A 21,564-nucleotide genomic window follows, 5' to 3' on the forward strand; every position below is an offset into this window, starting at 1 on the left:
AATGCATAATAAGAAAAGAGAAGATATGTTGGTAGGAACATATACACGCGCGTGTACAGTCTTGAGCAATAATAACTGAGTTACAAATAACTTGTAATTATTTACTAATTTTGTGCGAAAGGAAATTGTAACAGCTTCTATTATTACCACCTTTAAAAGTAGAGCCACAGCGAAAGTAAAACTAAAAATAACTTTATTTTATGATGATGATGATTGGAAGTTTCATGGCCAGGGGCGAAACTCTACCCCAATTTAATTTGTTTTGCCAAGATTGCGAAAGTTATGAAATTTCCGTGATAGCGAGACTGTGAAATTCCCGACACGCTCATGCTTTAAACTTGACAGCTTTTTTTTTTTTTTTTTTTTTTTTGCACGACTTTGGCGAAACATTGGTTCGCTACAATGGCGTGGTTTGCTCAAAACCGGACTTTCCTTCGTTAAAACGACACAGTCTGCCAAACTATAATTTCTTTAAAACGTCACACATCAGTGATAGTTTATTAGATCTTGTGTACGTATTTTTCATACACCTAACGCTAACGTTCTTTGGGCAGTTCCAGCCTGGAAGAAGTGAAGGCTTCTCTGGACTACCTGGACAGCATTATCGAAGAGTACAACGACATCTCCATGCCCTCACCCGTCCCTGTCACAAATGATAGCGGCTACGGCATCGAGGATGAAACATCGTCACCGATGAGCAATGACGCAACACCTGTTCAGTACGTTACATTCATTTTCTTCTTTGTAAAAGAAAGGAAAAGAACGGCTCGAAATTTGCCTCACAATCTTCCACAGTAGCCCGTCACCTATCCGGAAGATCTCGGTGGAAGAGGAAAGCGGCGAGAACAACAATATAAGCCACATTATCATCAAAGACATAATCACGGTAACGTATATCACCAGCTATTAGCCGCAACAACATCGAATATCCTCTGGATGTACGAATAACGTCCTCACGGATTCGTACGTCCGACGGATATCACTCAGATATCCATTGGACGTGCGAATTCGTTGGTACATTATTCGTACATCCAGAGGATATTCGGTGTTGTTGGGGAACTTATTGCGCATGTTAATGGTTTCCATCCCGTCTTTTCTTTCTTTTTTGTTTGTATGTTTGTTTGTTTGCGCAAGTAGTGTATGTTTTTTGGTTTTCGATCCGGTCCGGCTTCGGTCCAGCTCATATCAGGTCGAACCGGTTCGTCAAGTCACGTTACAAAGAAGTATATAAACATATATTTGTATTTCTAATACACAAGTTAGAACGTATATTTTTACTAAGTTTAAATGTGAAGGGCTACGAAGTCCTGTTTGCAATTTGGCGGACGACCACGCATGTTTTGAGCTATGCTCTCTCTCTTATCTCACTCATCTTCCTTCCTACTTTACACTCTTTTACACTTTTATTGAGGACAGACTCAGATGCCCTTCATACGTACGGACAGTCCGGTATCGACGGCTACCGTAGATCTAGCTTACAATGGCACGGCAGCCCGATACCAGGCAGGCTCCGCGGTGTTTCCGGCAACTGAGACCGAAATATTTGTTTTCTGCGAATTATTGTTGCATATGAAAGATCATAATTAACATGTAAAGGAAAAATCCTCATGGCGAACTGCTGATATTTCGAACAGAGACTGTTCGCCTTCTGCACCAATAAGAAGAACAGTTTCTGTTCGAAATACCAGCAGTTTTACCATTGGTTCGCATATTTTCTTCTTTTGAACTGAACCGTGCGAACTTAAAAATAGGTTTGAAGTGGTCCCGGCTTTGCCAAGGTTTGACCGACATGTCACATCCGGCTATGTCGAGTGTAGAAGATCCCTTGTCGACAACTGTCATTGGAAGCCTACCGGCCTACCGCTTACCTGCGAAGCGCAGATGCATACGTGTGTAACAAGCGACGCGCACGTATGGCACGTATATCACGACGGTGGCTCCACAGCGCAGGAGAAAATGTGACTTGTTTCAAGATACCGGCAGGGTGGAGGCGCGGGTAGTGACTGCATTCGCTGTCCCCAGGGGACGCTGGCGTGCTGCGTGTGGCTCGTGAGAGCGTGGCGGGCTGATTTACGACCGGTGCCTTTTTTCTTTTTTTCGAATGCCTCGACTTTGTGTTGGCGTACCTACCGTGACCTGGTTCACCTTAGCAATTGACCTTATTCACCTTCATAACGGGGGTAAAAAAAATAAAAATAAGAACACGAAATAACAGAGTGAAAAAGGAAACATCCGTAATGTTGAGTAGTGACCGCGTGCTTTTCTATTTTACTTTTTTAAGTATATACAACCAAAAGATAGGGGGGAAAATCACTCGAAAAGTCTGCATGTGCTGACAGAACATAATCGTAATTGGAGCACAAATCTGCATTTGGTTGAACGACATTCATTTGCTCATTAATTTTTATTGATACCGTAAAGGACCATGCATATACAGGGTCATACGTAGGTTTAATCGCTTTGCAGTCATTGCAGACCGCATAAGTACTTAACTTCCGTGTGGATACGTGAGGTATGCTTCGTACAATTATGAAATAATGTCAAATATAACGTGGATATAATAAAGAAAAATGCATCATGTAGTGCGAGTGACCTGTGCGTGACCATTCCACAAGACTTGTGCCATCGCATAGAATGAAAGACCGTGAAATTATAATCATTACTCGATATTTTAACATGCTGATCAAGTTCGTAGCTCTCCTGCTTGATGACAATACACGCTCAAGTTCGTACAGAGTTCAATCATGGGTTTAGGAAGAATTTGTAGAACAGCTAAGGCGCAATAATTTTAAACGAAAAGACAGTCAAGATCCAGAGTGACCACAGGGTCTGTTCTCATGAGAACGATGAGTAGATGCAGCAGGGAGAGTAAAACAAGAATAGGACGCTTTTGTACGTATTCAACGTACGTACGGAAGTAAACGCAGGTTGTTCTCATGACGATCGCATCAACCTGTGTGGCCCACTGAGCTGTGAACAGCAAATTGCACAGCATTAGGCCTAAGGTTGCCTAAGCTATAGACCCTTGTGTACTGGTAGCCTATTTTACGAATTTCGTAGGTGTGACTCATCCATGAGCAGTCAGCAAATACATTAAGCCCAAAAGCACTCGTATGTGCTAGAGCAAGCCATATTTGAAATCTTGCAAAAAAAAATTAAACCACGTGACCAGAAGGTGGACGTATTTATTCGTGTTCAGGTTTATCGGTTCAGCATGGTTCAACACAGTACTCATCTTGGGGCGAAGAACATGTGACACAATCGCTGTAAATGTTTTTATAGAAGAATGTTTGATGATTCGTCATCCGGGAAGTCTTTTATCTGAACCAGGAGGGTTGAGAGATACAGCTGAGAGAACTGGAAGAGCAGAAGATTCTCCGTATACTGCATAATATGTACTTGCCTATATTGGCAAAGAAGGATAAGCAGGAAGAGATATAAGCGAGATACTTTTTAGGGTGTCGGGGGAAACGGCACTTTACGGAATCAAAGTAAAAATACATCTGCACTCTAAGAAAAAAAGGAGTACTTTTACTCCTTTTGGGGAGTAATTGCATTGCCACAAAAAATAGTCCCTTTCGGGAGTAAATGCACGGGAGAAAATGAATGTCACAGAGTGAAGACCGCATTTCACGCGCTGTTGTAAGAGTCCCGGGTACATAATTGGTGCGCATGCATGAAGATACTTTGAAGCAAACCGTCAACCGTGATATATCGAGTGATATAAAATCTTGCGCCATACTATACGGCACAACTTGAGAAGAAAGATGCGCTAACTGTTTCTTACTCTGTGTGGCTGGAAAATTGCTACGTTGTGTGAGTTATACAGTGTTATGTCGTTCAAATTGACCAAAGGCACATATTTACGTAGACTTTTGCATTCAGGAGACCATTCGCGAAGTTTAGTGACAATTTGCAGTCCTGGGGAGTAAACGTTGGGACTAAATGTTGGGTTAGGGGACTAAAATGGGGAGTAATTGCAGACTAGTGGAGTAGAAGCTGCAATTACTCCCCGTTTTACTCCTTTTTTTTTCTTATAGTGTGTCTGAAGGGCAATTTTAGGAAATTCACAAAATTAACCCCACTCCTGCCTTTCTGGTCTCCTTTTTCCTGCGTTGTCTGTCATTCGAGTGCGCAATCTTTCTCATTTTTAGAACAGTTTCTTGCAGTCTCTATTTTCAACGACGGCAGACGGTGGCTAAACAAACATCAAAAGTATGGGCAACCCCCTTAAAGCGAAAACAAAAGACTCGAAGCAAACAAGCTGAAACGAAGCTCCCGGCCAAGCACCCTACGGGACCAGTTTGGCAGGTCACTCCACGCGCGCGCATACACACACACACTGGTTACTGGCTACAGGTCCGGAAAATCTACACGTTATGCAACTTCGGCGTCTTCATGACATGCACTGTTTCTTTTTATGGGCCTGCCCTTTTGAGGAGGCCCCATAAATGTAATTACCCTTCAAACACCAACGTATCTTCGTGCAGAAACGATAGCGCAGGTTAATCTTGGCATCCACAGCGTGATAGAGACATGACCTTATCGGACGTAGGAAGGAACCAGATGCAGCGATGAGAGGCATCGGCCGATTTTTCGAACAACTATACTGTTCGGGTCCAGAAGAAGAAGAACGGTCTCTGTTCGAAATGTGGCGCCGTAGCGAACATTGAGCACTTCCTAACAGACTGTGAGTTCTACGAAACGGAGAGGCGGAAACTCTGTGCTCAGTTGAGTACTGCCAGCAGACAGACATTCAACCTGGCTGCAATTCTTGGCCCATGTCAGAGTCACGTGCAACACCGTCGATGTCTTCTGGTGTTCTTGGTGTTCCTCTTGGCTACCGGTTTGCGCTGTAGAGCCATACTCTGTATCTCACTGACCATTGGTGCTTCTTTCATGGGTGTTTTTTTTTTTTTTCGTCTTGCTTTTTGCGGCTTTTTGGGCTTAGGTGGACAAAATTAATCCACATATCGACTACTGTGGCGTCACTCATTACCGCAGTTGTATCGCGACGTAAAGCCGCGAATAACCAATCAATCAATCTGCTGCCATATGTCATGCGTGTGCGGCACTACTACACGTGGCCGGTACGTTCTACTCCACTTTCTTCGTGATAACACTATGCGTCAGAACTTTCTTGGGGTGCGTTTTTTTATTTATTCTACCCGGGTAACCCCCGGGTTACGCACCACGTGACCCGAGTGAGATGTCACGTGACCTGTGGGTACGTACCCCCGTTAAGAAATTTTTGCCCATTACGAGTTACGCCCGTCTCGGCGAACATGGCGACAAAGGCAGACGACGTTTTTGTCGAGGACATGATTGTAGAAGTTGCGGCACTTGTGCTGCATGACGCATTTGACGAAGGGGAAGAGATGATGACAAAGGAAGAAAAAGGCACGCATCCAACGAAACATTCAGTCGTGCTAAAGCCACCGAAATATGCTCAGAATCCGAAAGTTAAAAGACGCAGGACTCTCACTTGACGTCGTGTGACGTCATAACCCTCTGCTATACCCACCTGCTGAGTTGGGTGAGTGAGAGTAGGTACCCAGAGTAACCCTCGAGCGACGAGAGTTGAATTTTCGCCGGTAGGTTATGACGTCACTTCCGTCACCCTGGATTTTTCGCCCAGTAAGGGTTACCCCCGAGTTACCCGGATAGAATAAAAAAAACGCACCCTTGGGTTGTGTTCGTTTATTGGACTCCAACAACTCGAGAGTCGACAGAGTCGACTCTTGCTGGGCGAAAATTCCCTGGTGCGGCTCTCGTGACGTCATCGCCCTGGCAGTGACTCCCGTTCTAAAATTCGAGGAATCAACACTAGCGGTGCTCGGTAGTCGGCTTCCAGCGACTCTCGATGCGAGTCGTTGGAGTCGATGACGTACGATGACTCTCATACGTCACAACTCCGACTCGCGGCTCGCGCGAGTTGAATAAACGAACACAACCTTGGTGTCACTGCACTGTTTTACTCTACTAGGAATCGGGGAACAATGCACGACCATCATACAACAAGAACGCGGGAGGATGCAACTCCGGATACGGTCGCAGATATGAAGGAGACTGCAGATTGATACAATTGTGCTACTGCGCCGGCTTCTATTTATCGCATTTATTGTTATTTTTCATCATCGCGACGCAGATAAGCTTGGCGAAGGATGGCCCGCTATGTTTCTCAAGCAGCAGGGATGAAACAACCACATCATATAAAATCACATAATGTTGGCTACTCCAGCGATGATATATATGCTCTCCGGAAACCTGTTTGACCAACAAAACAACTTTTTTTTTTTTTTTTAAGATGACGAATGGGGAGTTTCATCGCCAGGGGCGATACTCTACCCTATTGCTGATGGTGATGTGGGGAAGGAAAGCATAAGCCCCTTCACAATAAGGTTCGAAGTCCTATATGGTGTCCAAAAATGTCAAAAGAACTTTGAGGGCACAGCGTTGGCGGGCGGGATTTGGCCCGGGACCAAGCCATTTTGAGAGAGGGGGCGAGAGTCCAGCTGGTTAAGAGACCGGGAGAGTTTTGCCAAACTAACGGAACTGCCTTGGGAAAATAGTAGAGTTCCAGATACTATTTGTTTGTGTGTATATATGCCCAGTTTAAGTTACGGTTCAACTCTGTGTTGGAAATTCACCAGGGCTTCTTGGTGGTCCATCATGGATTTCTGATTGTTCATCAGAATCTCCTAGTGGACAACCAGAAAGTGCCAGTGGTCCACTATAGAGGATCCTAGTGGTCCACCACGAATTTCTGATGGCGCACCTGTAACGCCTAGTAGACAACCAGAAGGTGCCAGTGGTCCACCAGAGGAGCGCCACAAGTAGACCACTAGAGATAGTTTTTGCCACCACTAGACAGTTCTAGACGGCCGTTAGGGACAGCTTCCCGACTACTACAGATAATACAAAATGGTTATAAGCTCCTGCGCGGATAGAGGGGAAAGAGGAGGCCCTGTTGTCCCGATCCATCCCTTCAATTTCTGTCGTCACCTAGTGCTTCAATTGGCCATATAGGCAGTGTATGTAACACGACGTCTTCTGGGTCCAGTTCTGGATCCATCCCTGTTCATAGCTGTACCCAGCTATATATCGAGTCATTGCATAGGCGTTGTTTCTAGTTGTTGTTTCTAACTGTGCTTCCCTTCTTCCACAGTGTCACATGTCTCCTCCTCCTGTGCCCCGAAGAGGCCCTCGTTCCTGTTGCCGCAACAGAGAGTACCCAGTGAGTCCACCACCTCGAAGACGCTACACCAGCCCTGAACGTCGCATGAAGGCTGCCCTCCAAAGCAAGGCGCAAGAATCGAACCTCAAACGGAACCCCAGCGCTCCTGCCTTCAACCCAGCGTACCAGCGCCATGACACCAACAACAACGTTACTTCTAAAATCAGCGACGTTAAACCTGGCGACCTTCTCCCAAGAGTTACCGTCACCTTCCGTACTGTCTCCAACCCGAGGAACATGTCTCCGCCTCCGGCTTTCTCTCCTGCTTGCTCACCGGTAACGTTTCGCCGCAAGACAGAGTCCAGGAACTCGATTCACGTCGATTTTAACGTCAAGGACCTCTGCGGGAAGGACGACAACCAGGTTAGGACTAGTGAGGAAGGAAGGTTTGTACGGACGCGAAGTCTTCGAGGACTTCGTCGCACGAGCGTCGACGAAGTCACGAGAGGATCTTCCGTCTCTCCTCCGCCGCTACCACCCAGGAAATCTAGGGACGACGTCAAGCGAAACGGCCAAAGTGGTAAACACGTCACGTTCTGCGTGGACAATGACGACGCGACGTTAAATGGCAAGAAGGAAAACGGACCGGCGTCACATACAGACGCAGCGCCGCACTCTCCAGTTCAACGCATTAAATTGATGCCATTAACGCAGGAAACGATCGAAGACAAACTGCGCCCAGCGGACGAGAACGGGATCTACATTAAAACCTTCGAACCGTCCGCCGTCGATGACGTCCCCACAGATTGTTACAACGTCTACAATGTCCGCACGGGAAAGATATCGTCCAGCGTGCTGAAGCCTTCCCTGGTCGCGAGACAGTCCGTGAAGTCTACGACCAACAACGTGAGCAGTCCGCTGGAGAGGCTACGAAGCATATCCCCGACAAGAGAGGCTGCCGAAAGGTTTATAGGAAAAATAATCTCGAAGTGCAAGTCTACCTCACCCAATAACAAAGACAAGAAGGCGGTGACGGACCAACACCAGTCCAGATTGAGCAAACAGCAACGTCACAGTCGGTGTACGAAGTGTGCGGTAGCTACGGGTAAATGCTGTTCAGGGGTGCCGATGATCAAGATAGCGAGAGGAACTTGAAGTGTCGTTATGACTCTTTGGAAGTACATATAGAATTCAGGACACGCTACTATATGTGGTTGGTGGTACAGACTGTGGACTAAGCGCAGTGTTTTGTGCAGAAAATACAGATATATTTTAGGAATGGACTGTGTAAAGCTGGAACCTCATGCATAAAGGACAAGCACTGCTACTAACGTAGGGATGCAGCACGGCCTTCCGTGGTTCATCTCGTCGCAGCTCCTCGCCGTGGCATGTGCTGCGCTGTGCTGACGTGCGACACCGAAAACAGAATGACTATTTCGTTATTTTCAGATTACTATATGCTGCGAAACAAAGCCTTGTAATAAAATCCTGTTTGAAGAGACATACCAGAGAGACAAGAGACATATCATAACAAGGATATAGAATTGCACGCCTGAAGCATGGTGCGTTCGAAACGGAAAACACAGTAACCGAAACAGAAAACTTTGGGTGGCCCGTGTCCGTACCGGGGTGACTTCCTCTACAACAGTGCTTTACAAGCTCTGCTACTCTGCGCCCCCATCAAAAACATGATATGGCGACCTCCCCCACGCCCCCGTACTTTTCGCAACGCCAAAAGCTTATCAATTTCAGTGCACGATCAGAAATATGAAAAATTGACGCTGAAATTTCATTTGACAATGAATACACTGCGACTGAAACAGCCGGGACAGAAACCGTCGCAAAAAAAAAAAGAAAAAGAAAGGAAGAGAGAGAAAGAAAGAAGAAAAAACAGACGCATGGCAGCAGTTATGGATGTCTCTATTCAATAACGTGAGCTTGCTTGTTAGACCTCCAGGTCCGCTAACACGAATTGTTTCCTTCTTTCTTTTTATTTTTATTTATTTATTATTATTTTTTGACGCAGAATAGTGTGCAGAGCATGGTCTAGGGACATCCTTTCCTTTTTAAGGACATCTTTTTTGCTGTCCCAAGTTGCCGTGCTGTTTCGCGACCCCCCAGCTGAATCCGTTACAAAAGTGCGGCCATTATGCGAGTACTAAATGCTGTTTATTCTCCCCTGCCCGAAATTAAGCTAAAATGTTCACGGTGTGGGTATGTAGCGCACATACCGATTCTCAGAGTCGACGCCAGCTTTTCCGACGGACGTCTTCCAATGTCTGACAGAGTCGGTGAAGAATGTGAATGGAACGAACCTGCGACAACGACACCTGTGAATGAGCTATTTAAAGCCGACCCGCAAGGAGCGCAATAAACAGCGACTTGAGGTTCCCCTGCACAGGAATGTTATTACCTTGACGGTTTTATCACGTCTCTCTTTTCTTTCTTTTTCTCTTCTTTTTTTGTCATTATCGAACGTCCAATGTGCAATTAGTCTCAAGAGAAAGGTAAGTTTAGCATTACCAGTGAGGTCTAAACGGTCGGAACGGAGGTCTACACGGTTCCACATTTTTAAGAAGTGCTCAGCTTGCAAACGTGAAAACACGGTTAGGATTCAGAATAGTCATAATATTAGAACCACGAGACTATATAGGAACTCCTTTGGTTAGGCAGCGTCGTCAGCATCATCCTCATCACCATCCTCTCATTTTTCCCAATAGCAATGGGGTAGCATTCTGCTCAATGAGGTTGAGAGCAACGTTGCCATTCTTCTCTCTTAGCCCAGGCACCGACAGGGAGATGCAAGGTGTCGGAAAAGTCCAACGAGGAGTGGGAGCTGTGGGTTCGACCACAAAGTCCGGTATACTAGTCTTCAGTTGAGAGACAAATGGGTGTACGCTGCTGCACTTGCGTCTCCGGAGCTTCATAACTAGCGGATGCCGGCGATGGTGAGCTAGAAGGCGGAGGTACTGACGACACGTCTCCCCGTAGCGAAGAACTTCAAACGGGGCTTCCTAAGCGTCAGCAACGACCATATGGGTCTCTGCCGCCCGAGGGACTCCCAAGCACACTCGGAGACTGCGCGCCTGGAGGCACTGCAGCTTATGGACTGAAGAAGGTGGAAGGTCATTCAACACAGGCAGGCTGTAATCAAGTGACCCGCGAACCAAAGTTCGGTGGACGTTAATAGTACTGACTGTCGATAGAGCTTGTAGATAGGAGGGGTGTTCAAGTCAAACCGGGACTTTCTGTCTGCTGAGTGTACAAATGGCTCGCGCTAATTCTTTTTCGTCATTTTCACACGCGACAGACCTCCGGGTTCACCACGTAGTGGTCCAAAGTTTGTGCAAAACAGAAGACACGTGCTGGACAAGATGGCCGACAACGAGGTGAGTGCGCACATCGAACAGAGAATTGTCATGAAGTTTCTTGTGAATGAAGGCGTAAAGTCATCTGAAATTCACAGAAGACTTCAAGCTCAGTACGGCCATGATACACTTAGCCGCAGCAAACCGTTTGAGTGGTGCAAACGGTTCCGAGACGGCCGTACATCAGTGCAGGACGATCCCGAGTGCAGGACGATGTTGATTTTCTGCCCAGTGGTACCACCATCAATAGTGCATATTACTGCCAGGTTCTCAGGGATGTGCATTAGGCGCTGAAGCAAAAGAGGCCGGGCCTCATCATCCAAAGGAATCCTCCTTCTACAGGACAGTGCACGCCCGCATACCGCGCATCTCACGACACGCACCTTACAGGAACTTGGCTGGCTGTTGCTGCCACATCCCCCTTACAGTCCAGACCTCGCCCCCAGCGATTTCCATCTCTTCGGGCCACTGAAGGCGTTCCCTGGCGCCCGCTACTTCAGCTGCGACGACGAGGTCAAGAATGCGGTCCGATCATGGCTGCTACGCGCCGTAAGGATTTCTAAGCTGCTGGCATCCAAGCCCTCGTGAAACGCTGGGACAAGTGCATTAGTGCACCTGGAGATTACGTTGAAAAATAAAACTAATTTCTCGCCTGTAAGTTCATTTTACTTATGCGAAAAATGAAAAGTTCCGGTTTGACTTGAACACCCCTCATATTGTAACTAGTGTGCCTGTTACAAAGTTTTTCGCGCATGCTGTCGTCAACAAATTGTCCTATAACGTCACAGATAAATGGTTTCGGTGTGTGGGACCAAAACCAATTATCTGTGTCCGTTGAATATCTATTAAACATTCTGTCAGTTGTGAGTAGCATCCCTGAGTGTTTGCGTGTGCATGTCTCGTGTCTCCATGTTTCCCTTTTTTTTTTTCGCTTTCTTTATTAGAATGTCAGGACACCAACTACCCCAACCTAGAGCTCTGATGAGAACTGCAGTTCCGACTGATATTACTGAGCATTGACTGCCAGGTTTGTAGTTCGTCTTCCTTTTCATGACAAACTGCGTTTTGTTCTACAATTTTTGACTCGCGTGGCTTCTTGAATATCGCACCAGGAATTGATTGGAACGAAATTTATGTATGTTCAGATGTCGATATACCGCCTACGAAATCCTAGAAGATCATCTGCAATCTGCTATTCTAGCCAACCGCACAGTTATCAGTTCCTGAAATAAATATCTCGAAGCTCGAAGTCCGTAGCTAACAAAAGGTATTATAAACCCGGGTACAAAGAAATATAACCTTGGTAAGAGTCTCAAAACACCAACCGTGTAACCTATCCTTGAGCGACAGATATACATCATACTCTAAAATACCATCCAAAATTATATTCTGTACAAAGAGGCAATACTTCCTGTATCAAAGCATCAAATATAAGTAGAAGACAGGTTTCTAAACAGGTCCTCTTTCAACGTAAAACCTGTTAAGATTAAGTACAACAATACTACTTCTGAACATGACGAGTGCCATGATTTTTTTCTCCTTAGCATTTATGTACATTCCTACTATGTTAATTGTTAATGTGATTTTTCTGTCTTTAGCATCTACGTACATTACTGCGATGTTAACTAAACATGTCATGCACTGCGATTTCACCCCATTTTCCTGTGCATTACTATTACGTTAACTATCACAAGAGAGGACCATTCAAAAGGAATCTTTTTCCCACCGGGTACTCTATCTTGTGTGTACCTGCTAACACGTATGTTCCGGTGAAAATAAATAAATATACTCAATTCAATTCAAGAATTCAATAGCTGTCGTCTGCTGCGGCAGTGGTGGTGGTGATTGTGAAAGGGCTCGCCGTTGTCGGCCTTGTCGGCTGATGTGGGCAACGTCACGACTGACGCCCTAGGGGAATGTGCGTCCTGGGCCGACTTCTAAGGGCCATGTGTTGTCACGTCGAGACTGGGAGGTACCCGAGTTCGAACCCCGGAGCCGGCTGGGCTGTCTGGAGTTTTTCCTGGGTTTTGCTCAGACGCTTTCAGACATATGTCGGCTGCGACAGTGGTGGTGGTGGTGCTGGTGGTGGTGGTGATGATGGTGGTGAACGGGCTCGCCGTTGTATGCCTCACATAGGTGGGCAATGTCACGACTGACGCCCTGGGGGAATGTGCGTCCTGGGCCGACTTCTAAGGGAACTGTGCCGACATATGTTTGTAAACGTCTGAGGAAAACGCAGGAAAAACCCCATACAGCAAAGCCGGCACTGCCGTTCAAAGTTCACATTTCCCAACAGCCCAATCATGATAGAGATCGCGCGGGCTGGCGCGGGTCGTCAGCGAGCACCGAAACCACCGTTGCTTCCACACCTTCCATAGTCTGTTTCCTTCCATCTTTCTTTTTCCAATAAAAAAAAAAAAAAAAGGAACAGCGCCAGTCTCGATTCTCCGCAGCCTACTTATCTGTCACTGGGGTTCCGCAACATGGGACGTATGCTACTCCCCGGTGAGAAGACGTGTTTGAAAAATGTGTCGCTTTACTGTATATTAATAGAAGCGCTCCCACGGACGCGTCGCTCGCAGCTAGCGGCCCGGGAGAGCCAGCTTCTCCGGAGCACAGTTCTATTTTATCACTTAACTGCAGATACCGTCCCATATGTGTGGGACTCCCCCGCAAGGCTATGCGGTTTATGCAGGCCGCGTCAGCGCCGTGTGCAGACTCTTTCCACACCGTTCGAAACTCCACGCCTGCCTGGCGCGTCTATTTTGCGATGAAAAAAAAATTCATCGTGTCCGTCGACGGCGTTGCTTTAAAAAAAGGATGGCGTCGCGTTCCTCCGTTATGTCCACGGGGTCGTCGGCGAAGCAGGCGAAGGAAGATGTCAAGGTGATAAACTAGCGATAGGATGAAATACATCACAATAGTTTTCACGAAGGGGCACTGTGAGACGCATACTTCGTTCTGCGCAATGAAGTGACACTTGCGCCGCTGCAACACGGGCATTTGAATTATGATTGAAGGCAATGACCGTTGAACATTTCGAGCACCATTGACGCTGTCCCACTTGTACGCGGGTGACACCTGACACGGGCGCAGCGCCGATCCAGTGCTCCTTGACAGGTTGACGCATTACGCTCCAGATGGCGCTATGCGCGTCCGCCTGCCCAGTCTGCACGGTCTGCACAAGTCACAAGTTTTCGTAGGCAAAAGGTGTCTAGAGTGGTGGCAAATGTTTGGCAAAAAGCGATTTTGGAATTTTAATAGTATTTCGATTGCTCCTTTCCCGTAAACATCAATTTTATACACAATTTTTCTACGACCCCATGGTGTGGACAACGAGCCGCTGCGTGATGCCGAGGGCAGAAAAGTAAATTTGCGAATGCCAGTTACATGTAATATAATCATAATATATAACAATAATAATACATGTAATATAATAATATATAGTCAGCTGTTTGTGGGCACTAAGTGTGGAAATAAATAAATAAATAACCGTAATGACTGTTACACTGAAAGTTTCACGGCTTTTCATAGCATTTCTCGCATGTTTATTGCGTGCGTTTGTTTAAGCGCTTGATGCGTGCTCGCAGATCACGAGGCTGCCAGTGGCAGTTCCCTTGACAGCCGCGCGTGTTTTGTTGTACAGTCCGCCGCAGCCGAAAACGAAAAATTTATGGAGAGGGCTTTCGCTGCTCCTTCAAAGATGAAACAATCAGCGAATCAAGAGGATGTGGAGGGAAAAGGGGTTGAGGGATGTCAAAAATATCAACGAATATCATCAGGCAATATAAATTCCTAAAGCATCATCCTGATGAAAATTCCAGTGCGCAGAAAGTATGTTCGATGAAACGGAAAAAGCATTCGCACACGACACCATTAAAAAAAATAACAACTTAAGAGGAACAAATAGACTGTCTTGAAAAAAGCATTAAAGAGATGCTCTCTACCTTGCTAAAATTGAATTTGACAAAAAGTTATGTTGTATTTCTACGGAGGCACAAGAACTCCGTGCATGCCTAAGTAATGTGCAAGTTACGCGGGAATGAGGTCCAGCCCCGAGGCTGGGAAGTGACTTGTGTTTAGTGGCGGATCCAGGATTTTTCTGGGGGGAGGGGGGAGTTGTTTGTTAGCCGATTTAGTTTCTTCATCAAAAGTCTACCTACGAGAGCTAAGTAGTTTAGAACAATGACGTTTAGAATACTATAGTTTAGAACAATAGCTTTTATAGAACAACAGTTTAGAACACTGTTCGACGCAAAAAGTTCAAGGAGCGAACGTTCGGCGGAGGAACTCAGCGCAGCACGATCACTTTGTCGAGCAACCGTACCTGGAACTCGCTCGATTTAATTAATTGCAATTGACTTGCTCCCCACGGACGTGAAACGAAATAACTTTACATAACTCGCAATCCATACGCGTAGATATTTAATTCGCGTACCCATTACATGACACTGCGGTTTTCACAGAGTTACAGCTATATGCCTCATAATGTAGTTTATAACGTAAGCTTCAGAAGTTTACAGCCACGCAGGGTAAGGGCGCTCGTTTACAATTGCAGCCGACGTCGGCTTTCATTTTCTGTAAACGCGAGTATGGTTTACATCAGTTTTCTGGACGCGCAAGCATTTATTTTCTTCACGTAGGCAACGCGCTATACGACAGAATGCAGCTGACCCTACGACTGACGGTCGTGACGCAGACGCTGTACCGCCGGGACAGCGCCCTGGGTGTCTATGCTGTGTGCCTGTCTTCAATGAGACCTCAGTTGAAGACTTGTTTCAAAACCGCACTTCAAAGGAGATTCTAGAAGCTTCCTTTGTTGCCGAGTAATGGGTAATCAATGCATTACTTTACAGAACAGTAGTGACTAAGAGTGATGGTAATGAATCACAAAATAAAAGTAATTTCTCCAAGTACTGTACGGTACTCTTGTTGTTACTCTAGCGTGCATAGAAGTCGATCAATCGCGGTCCTCGTGAAAAGAAAAACGTCCTAAAGGCTTCACTTTATATGTTTACCTTTAGTGTTTTTATAGTTTTGTGTTTTTCCTTCTTTCTTTTTTCTTTTTCACAACCAGTTTTTACGAGGTGAAATGGTATATATATATATATATATTTATATATATTCAAGTTTTGTACATAATATATCTGCTATCCGAGGAAGTGTAGATTCTGCTCAAAATCCCGTAAAATGCCGTATTAAAGTTTTCGAGATGTTTTCCGGGACCACTGATTTTCTACTTTGATACGGCATTACGAAAAGACAGACGGCAATGACATGCGAGACGAAGAGAATGTGTCTACCGGTGCATACTTGCATCGCGGAAGTTCTGACGAAGGTGCGAGGTTTCGTCTCTTCCATTATTTGTGTCATGTATCACGTATGCTTTTACACGTGATGTCTATTCTCTCAGAAGAGTACGCCGTGATGTCTCTACGACGTGTTCACTAACATCAATATCTAATAAGTCTTCACTCTGCTCAAAGCCCTTCTTCACTGAATCTTGAATCTGTCCGTACGTTTCGAAGTTCACAAAACCAAATCGGCTGTCATTTTCGGCGTTTTCCTGCAAACGCCGGAAGCTCTTTTTTTTTTTTTTTTTACACACCACCGCCTTCAGTTACTTCAATATTCTACGCATTGCATGCGATCCTGAATGAAAATTAGTGGTACTGTACTCAAAAATTCTGAAAGTGGTTCAGTGAAGATGAAAAGTGAAAAAGAAAGAGTATTCAAAAAATTCACAGTGTACATCAAAATTGCACTACAACACACATGTATTGATTGGCATCGGAGAGGAAGACCAGGAACACAGCAGGAAGCAATACTGCCCCGCGACCGATATTACAACACGTGTACTACTGCGCCCACTCGGTAGTGCACCTTGAGGAGAGGCAAAAAGGAGAAGAAAGGAAGAGTACGAAGGATAAAAATCACTACTACTTCTTGTCTATTGTGTCATTTGAATGACGTCTCCTATTGAATACCTTTTGTAGATCCTACCACGAGACCGTAACGTTTCAGAAATACTTGTCCGTGCTGTCGTCTGCGTCATGCATCGTCTGCTACGTCCGTGGTGGTGGTGGTGATGGCGATAGGGCTTGCCGTTGTCGGCCTCACGTATGTGGGCAACATGTGTCTGTGTCCGTGTCTACGTCCGTGTGCCTGCTTCTGCCGTTCAAAATTCAAATTTCAACTGTCCAATCGCGATAGAGATCACGTGGGCCGGTGTGCGGCGCGTAAGCGTATATAAATGCAAATCAATGTATTCTTATTGCTTCAAAAGAGTTTTTTTTTTTTTTTTGCAGCCTATCGCCTTATGTTAACGCAGAGCTAAAATTATGTTTCCCTTTATTAACGACAGAGGGCAGTGCGTGATTAGCGCGTGACATGATGCACTTCATTGCATCGCGCACAAAACAAAAATGATCGCGTCACGATTGTTAATGAGTGAGCTTCTGCTGCAGCGCACAGACACAAATGCAGAACGCTGCCTCCCTGCTCCGGTGGTTTGCGATTGTCATTTACGGCTAGCCGCCCATAACACCTGAGTGACTTGCACGATCCAGCCGACCGACCTTGTTGCTGTGCGCTAGATATGGGTCCTTACTGTATAGGTATCAAGGACTTCCTAATAGGGTTAGAGGCGTCTTTTGCTTCTTACGGCTTCTATGAGTGATCCGTCCCATTTAGTCAAAACGTGTTAAATAAAATGCTCGCAGCAAAATAAAAAAATGTAAAGCGTGCATGCAGTGTAAATGAATCTTGTGCTTTGGGGTTGAACATGGTGTACAACCAGTTTTTACCCCCGATTTCCATTGTCCTCACTTGGGGTAAAACTCGAAAAAGCATTGAAAACGAACCTGCCAAAATGCAAATCCGCTCGTCCGTATACGGAGAATGCTAAGTACTCACCGCTTGGCATTTCGTGTTCATCCGAAATGCGAGAAGCGCTTTTTCCTCTCGATTTTTCCCGGTTCTCGGTTATTTCGGGTTTAATAAAACCCGATTTTTGCCCCACGCGAACGCAAGGATCGAGAAGCGTAAGCTGTTCACTTTGCCGAGACGTGCACTCTGTATGAAATAAAAACTTAATAAATAATGAAATAAAAACTTAATAAATTTTCCTTTAACAATAAAAACTGCAATGGAAGTACTACGTATTATCGAACGTGGAAAGTTCTAACGCAATCCACGATGTTCATCTTATTTGAAAGAGATGCTGACAGCAACAACGATGCCTGTGATAATAATGCGGGTTTTATGTCTTCAGACAACTGATGATGAAAGGGATATTTCTGTACTTACCAACACGTGAGGTCCACTAGTTCATAAAGTTCACCAAGAAAGCCGTTATTAATCACTTTGCTGTACCAGTTCACGATGTGATCATTTAAAGTTCGAATGGTAATACGGCATGTCCTTTCTTCATTCAAAACCGCAAACAAAGACACAACTCATAGGCAGACTCTTTCACACAACACGTCATGAAGCTGAAACCATCACACCTCACAATTATGACGGTAAGGGCCACTGTGAAGTCCCATTTGCTTCGCCACCATAGACCTCGTACCGCACCAACTAAAACAGCGCAAAGAAATCGCGAAGCACAAAACAAAATCACTCCACTTCACTTCAATGTAGTTTGCCTTCGCTGGGCCTGTTCCGTTCGCGCCGGTTTGTCCATATAAGCAACGAGTCTACATCGCTGTACCGAGCATGCCTGCTTATCAACCAGCACGATATCAGCAAGATAGTAAAGTCATGTTCTGCATCATAACCGCCGTGAAGAGCAGTCACTGCATCAGGATCTTTCATCAGATAACTACATAGCGTACCAGTCCCAAGCAGCAAAATGCACTGAAAGTCGAGTGCAATAGGGGTGGACGGGTAGGTGAAAGGCCTTGAACAGATTCGTGAAACTAAAGGACATTGATAAGACACATACCGTCCACCCCTATTGCACTTGACTTTCAGTACATTGTGCTGCTTGGGGTATTTTTCAGACACTTGTCGTCGACGTGTCTGAAAGTGAAACACAGCGTATCTCAGGCTTTGTGATTACGTAGCCCTCCCTATATCGGGGTGTTTCCTTTCATTAGTATAACATCTAGGGTTTCCCCTTTTTGGTACTTACCGAAACACATCGATAAACGTAGGATGGTAAATATTTTTTACGCGGTCTATGGTAATAATTATACAGCGCTAATCACCCGAGTGAGCACTTCATCCGTTGTATCAAAGTACCTGTCGACAAATGTAAAACTTACAGGCGAGTTTTCTGTTTGCATATGCCTTTGGACGGTTCACGCAGAACAGTGACCGGTGCTTTCTGCTGGGGCAAGGATAACAAAGAGTTAAAGGCGTTAATTCCTTAATTTCTTAATTAAAAGTTAATTTCTCCTTGTCGAGGGAAAGACGTCTTGTTACTACGAAAGGAGCGGTATGCAATGTCGTCTGAATTCCTTAACATGCACCTGGTATCAGCGGCATGGCCGAGAGGGTTAAGGCGTCCAACTCATTGGTGATAACCAATCTGAAGACTGAGAAGTGGTGAGTTCGAATACTACCACCGGCTGTGCTCTCTGAACTTTTCCCCTGAGTTTTCCGATGACTTTCCGGAACGAAAGTCGGCACAGTTCCTCCGGAAGTCGGCCCAGGACGCATACTAACCCCCCTGTCCTCCACTCCTTCCTGCTGTCCTCTCTCCAGCTGTCCACATCTGTACGCCTCTCATAGCCACGGTTGCTTCGCGGCGCTAACACGAAAAAAAAAAAGCATGCACCTCACAACCTATTACAAGTTCAGGTTTGAGCAGTTGGTACTGTAACAAAAAAATGTGTATAAAACGGGGATTGTTACCAAAAATAATAACGTTTCCGGTACCCGAAGATCTCCGCTTATCAGTGTTTCCGTTTTCGTTTCCAATCGAACTTATTGAATCAGTTTCCGTTTCCGTTCTTGAAGTAGATGTTTCGTTTCTGCTTTCGCTTCTCAGCTATTTCTGTTTCGGATTCCGTTTCCGAAAAAAATAAAATCGGCTGTTCGGTATTCGCGGCATACTTTCCGTGTCCTACTTGATCGTTAATACTGTGTCATACTGTGACAACCTATATTTCTGTGTCATACTTTAAGTACGAAAAAACGAAGGAAGATTTGTGGTCTGCCTCGAGCACTCATACTTGAATTTGTTGAATTTATATACGGCGTGGCACGGGTTGGATTGGATTGGATTGCCCGGAGTGCGCCTTCACGGGCAGAAGTGAAGTGCGAGAGAACTACTCGCTGGCTTCTGAGACGTCTCCGCCTGCAACACGGTTACCAACACTCGCACTTAATTGCTATGCATTTAGTTGTAATTGGCTGCAACACGCTGTGAATACCAAACATATAACGAATATATTTGGTGGTTGCCAGTTCAGGAATAAAAAAAAAAAAAAAAAAAAAGGAGAGGTTTCCGTTATGGTTACTGTCCTTTCAATTCTGTTTCGGTTTCTGTTAGAGACGAAAAATATTTTTGTTTTTGTGTCGATTTTCGTTTCCACAGGAATTCTGGAAGAAAACATTTCCCGTTCCCGTTTCTGTCTTCGGTAACAATCAATGGTATAAAATGTTGCGTTCACTGTGTGCCTTGGACATGCCTTGGACATGCCTAGGACATGCTCGTTTTTATTTCCCGTCAAGGTTCACCGAGTGTCGTCATGTTTCAAATATCACCAAAAGTCGTCCATTCGTCGAGCAATAAAGCAACCCATCCAACAGGGAACGTGCAGTATCTCAAGCGAAAGCGAACCACCGGCAAGGATTCCATACAGACCCTGCTCATGTCCCCGGTGCGCACGAAGACCAGAACGAATGACTTCAAAGAACCCTGCGCTTCCGGAGTCTGGGCCATAGAACGCTAAACGGCACCGGTTGATCCACGCTTGGGAGATAATTTCCGTACCTAGCAAAACCAACTGCGAAAGGCAGAGGGTGCAAAGGGTGGCCGCGAGTCAATGACAGGCGTACAGTTCCCATACCCGGTGTAGTAAGATGTGACATCGCAAAAAAAGAAAAAAAGAAAAGGCATACTCTGCGATTTCCGAAGCCCCACATGCTGGACAGCGGCCAGGGCGACGGGCGCAGGAAGCACACCTTGAGCCAACTTCCACCGGAGACTGGCACGCCGAGCATCGAGCCGTCCGGCAGTTGCTCCTACGCCTACGCGAGCCACACCCTGAGAGAGGACTCGCCCCGTGGGAGATCTACTGATTTCACCAGATGCCGTATAAAAGGATCTCACGTCCCACAACGGAATGTCACCAGCAGGAAACGTACTGCGTTTACTATACAGTTCAAAAGATGCGGAGGGGGTACTTCTGCTCTCGGCCGGAACTTTTACAAGGCCAGGAAAAAAAAAAAAAAGATACTTGCAGAGTGCCATTAAAAAAAAAAAATCGCTAAGGCGCACCGGATGTTCAGGCGAATGCTATAGGCTGTAAAGTTTGTACGCATTTCGCCGCGACAGAAGGCACGCCAAGCTCGCCCGCGTCGCGTATTTCGTGCACACGAGCCCTCGACACTCGCCCAACTGACCACCCCCCCACAGAAAACGAAATGCTCAGCGAGTAACTGCAGACCGGACTACATAGTCTGCCGTGCGTACGACGCACATAAACCACAGAGTGTTTATTGTTTTCAAGAAGGACGGTGCACATAGTGCATATATATATATATATGATATGATATGATATGATATGATATGATATGATATGATATGATATGATATGATATGATATGATATGATATGATATGATATGATAGGGCTTCAACAGGACTCAGGTCCTGCCTACTGTAGGATGGGACAAGGGTAGGATGGGGATGGGGGGTCTGTATTGTCATCAAGCAGGAGAGCTACCGGAGATACATATATGTATTAGCATCATCGTGGAAGACCAGCCATATTGGCTGGCTCCCAGGCAGGTTGTATTGCCAACTGTAGGAAGTTTATCAGGCAGGTTTACCCATGAATAAGTT

At 45.7% G+C, this 21,564-nt stretch overlaps 2 protein-coding genes across 2 annotated transcripts in view; one reads left to right on the forward strand and one right to left on the reverse strand.

The window, feature by feature from the left end:
• Nucleotides 1-8,680, forward strand: part of LOC135366064 (uncharacterized) — a 43,163-nt gene extending 34,483 nt beyond the window's left edge. Inside the window, exons 2-4 of the mRNA XM_064598711.1 lie at nucleotides 555-719; nucleotides 796-886; nucleotides 7,169-8,680. Of these exons, the coding sequence (XP_064454781.1) occupies nucleotides 555-719; nucleotides 796-886; nucleotides 7,169-8,332 (1,420 nt within the window). The 3' untranslated portion in view covers nucleotides 8,333-8,680. The remainder of the gene's footprint in view (nucleotides 1-554; nucleotides 720-795; nucleotides 887-7,168) is intronic.
• Nucleotides 1-18,241, reverse strand: part of LOC135366666 (uncharacterized) — an 83,002-nt gene extending 64,761 nt beyond the window's left edge. The window contains exon 1 of the mRNA XM_064599473.1: nucleotides 17,854-18,241. The gene's annotated coding sequence lies outside the window, so the exon portion shown is untranslated. The remainder of the gene's footprint in view (nucleotides 1-17,853) is intronic.
• Between the last annotated feature and the right edge of the window lie 3,323 nt (nucleotides 18,242-21,564).

Source organism: Ornithodoros turicata, chromosome 8 (genome assembly GCF_037126465.1).
Source record: "Ornithodoros turicata isolate Travis chromosome 8, ASM3712646v1, whole genome shotgun sequence".
NCBI lineage: Eukaryota > Metazoa > Arthropoda > Arachnida > Ixodida > Argasidae > Ornithodoros > Ornithodoros turicata.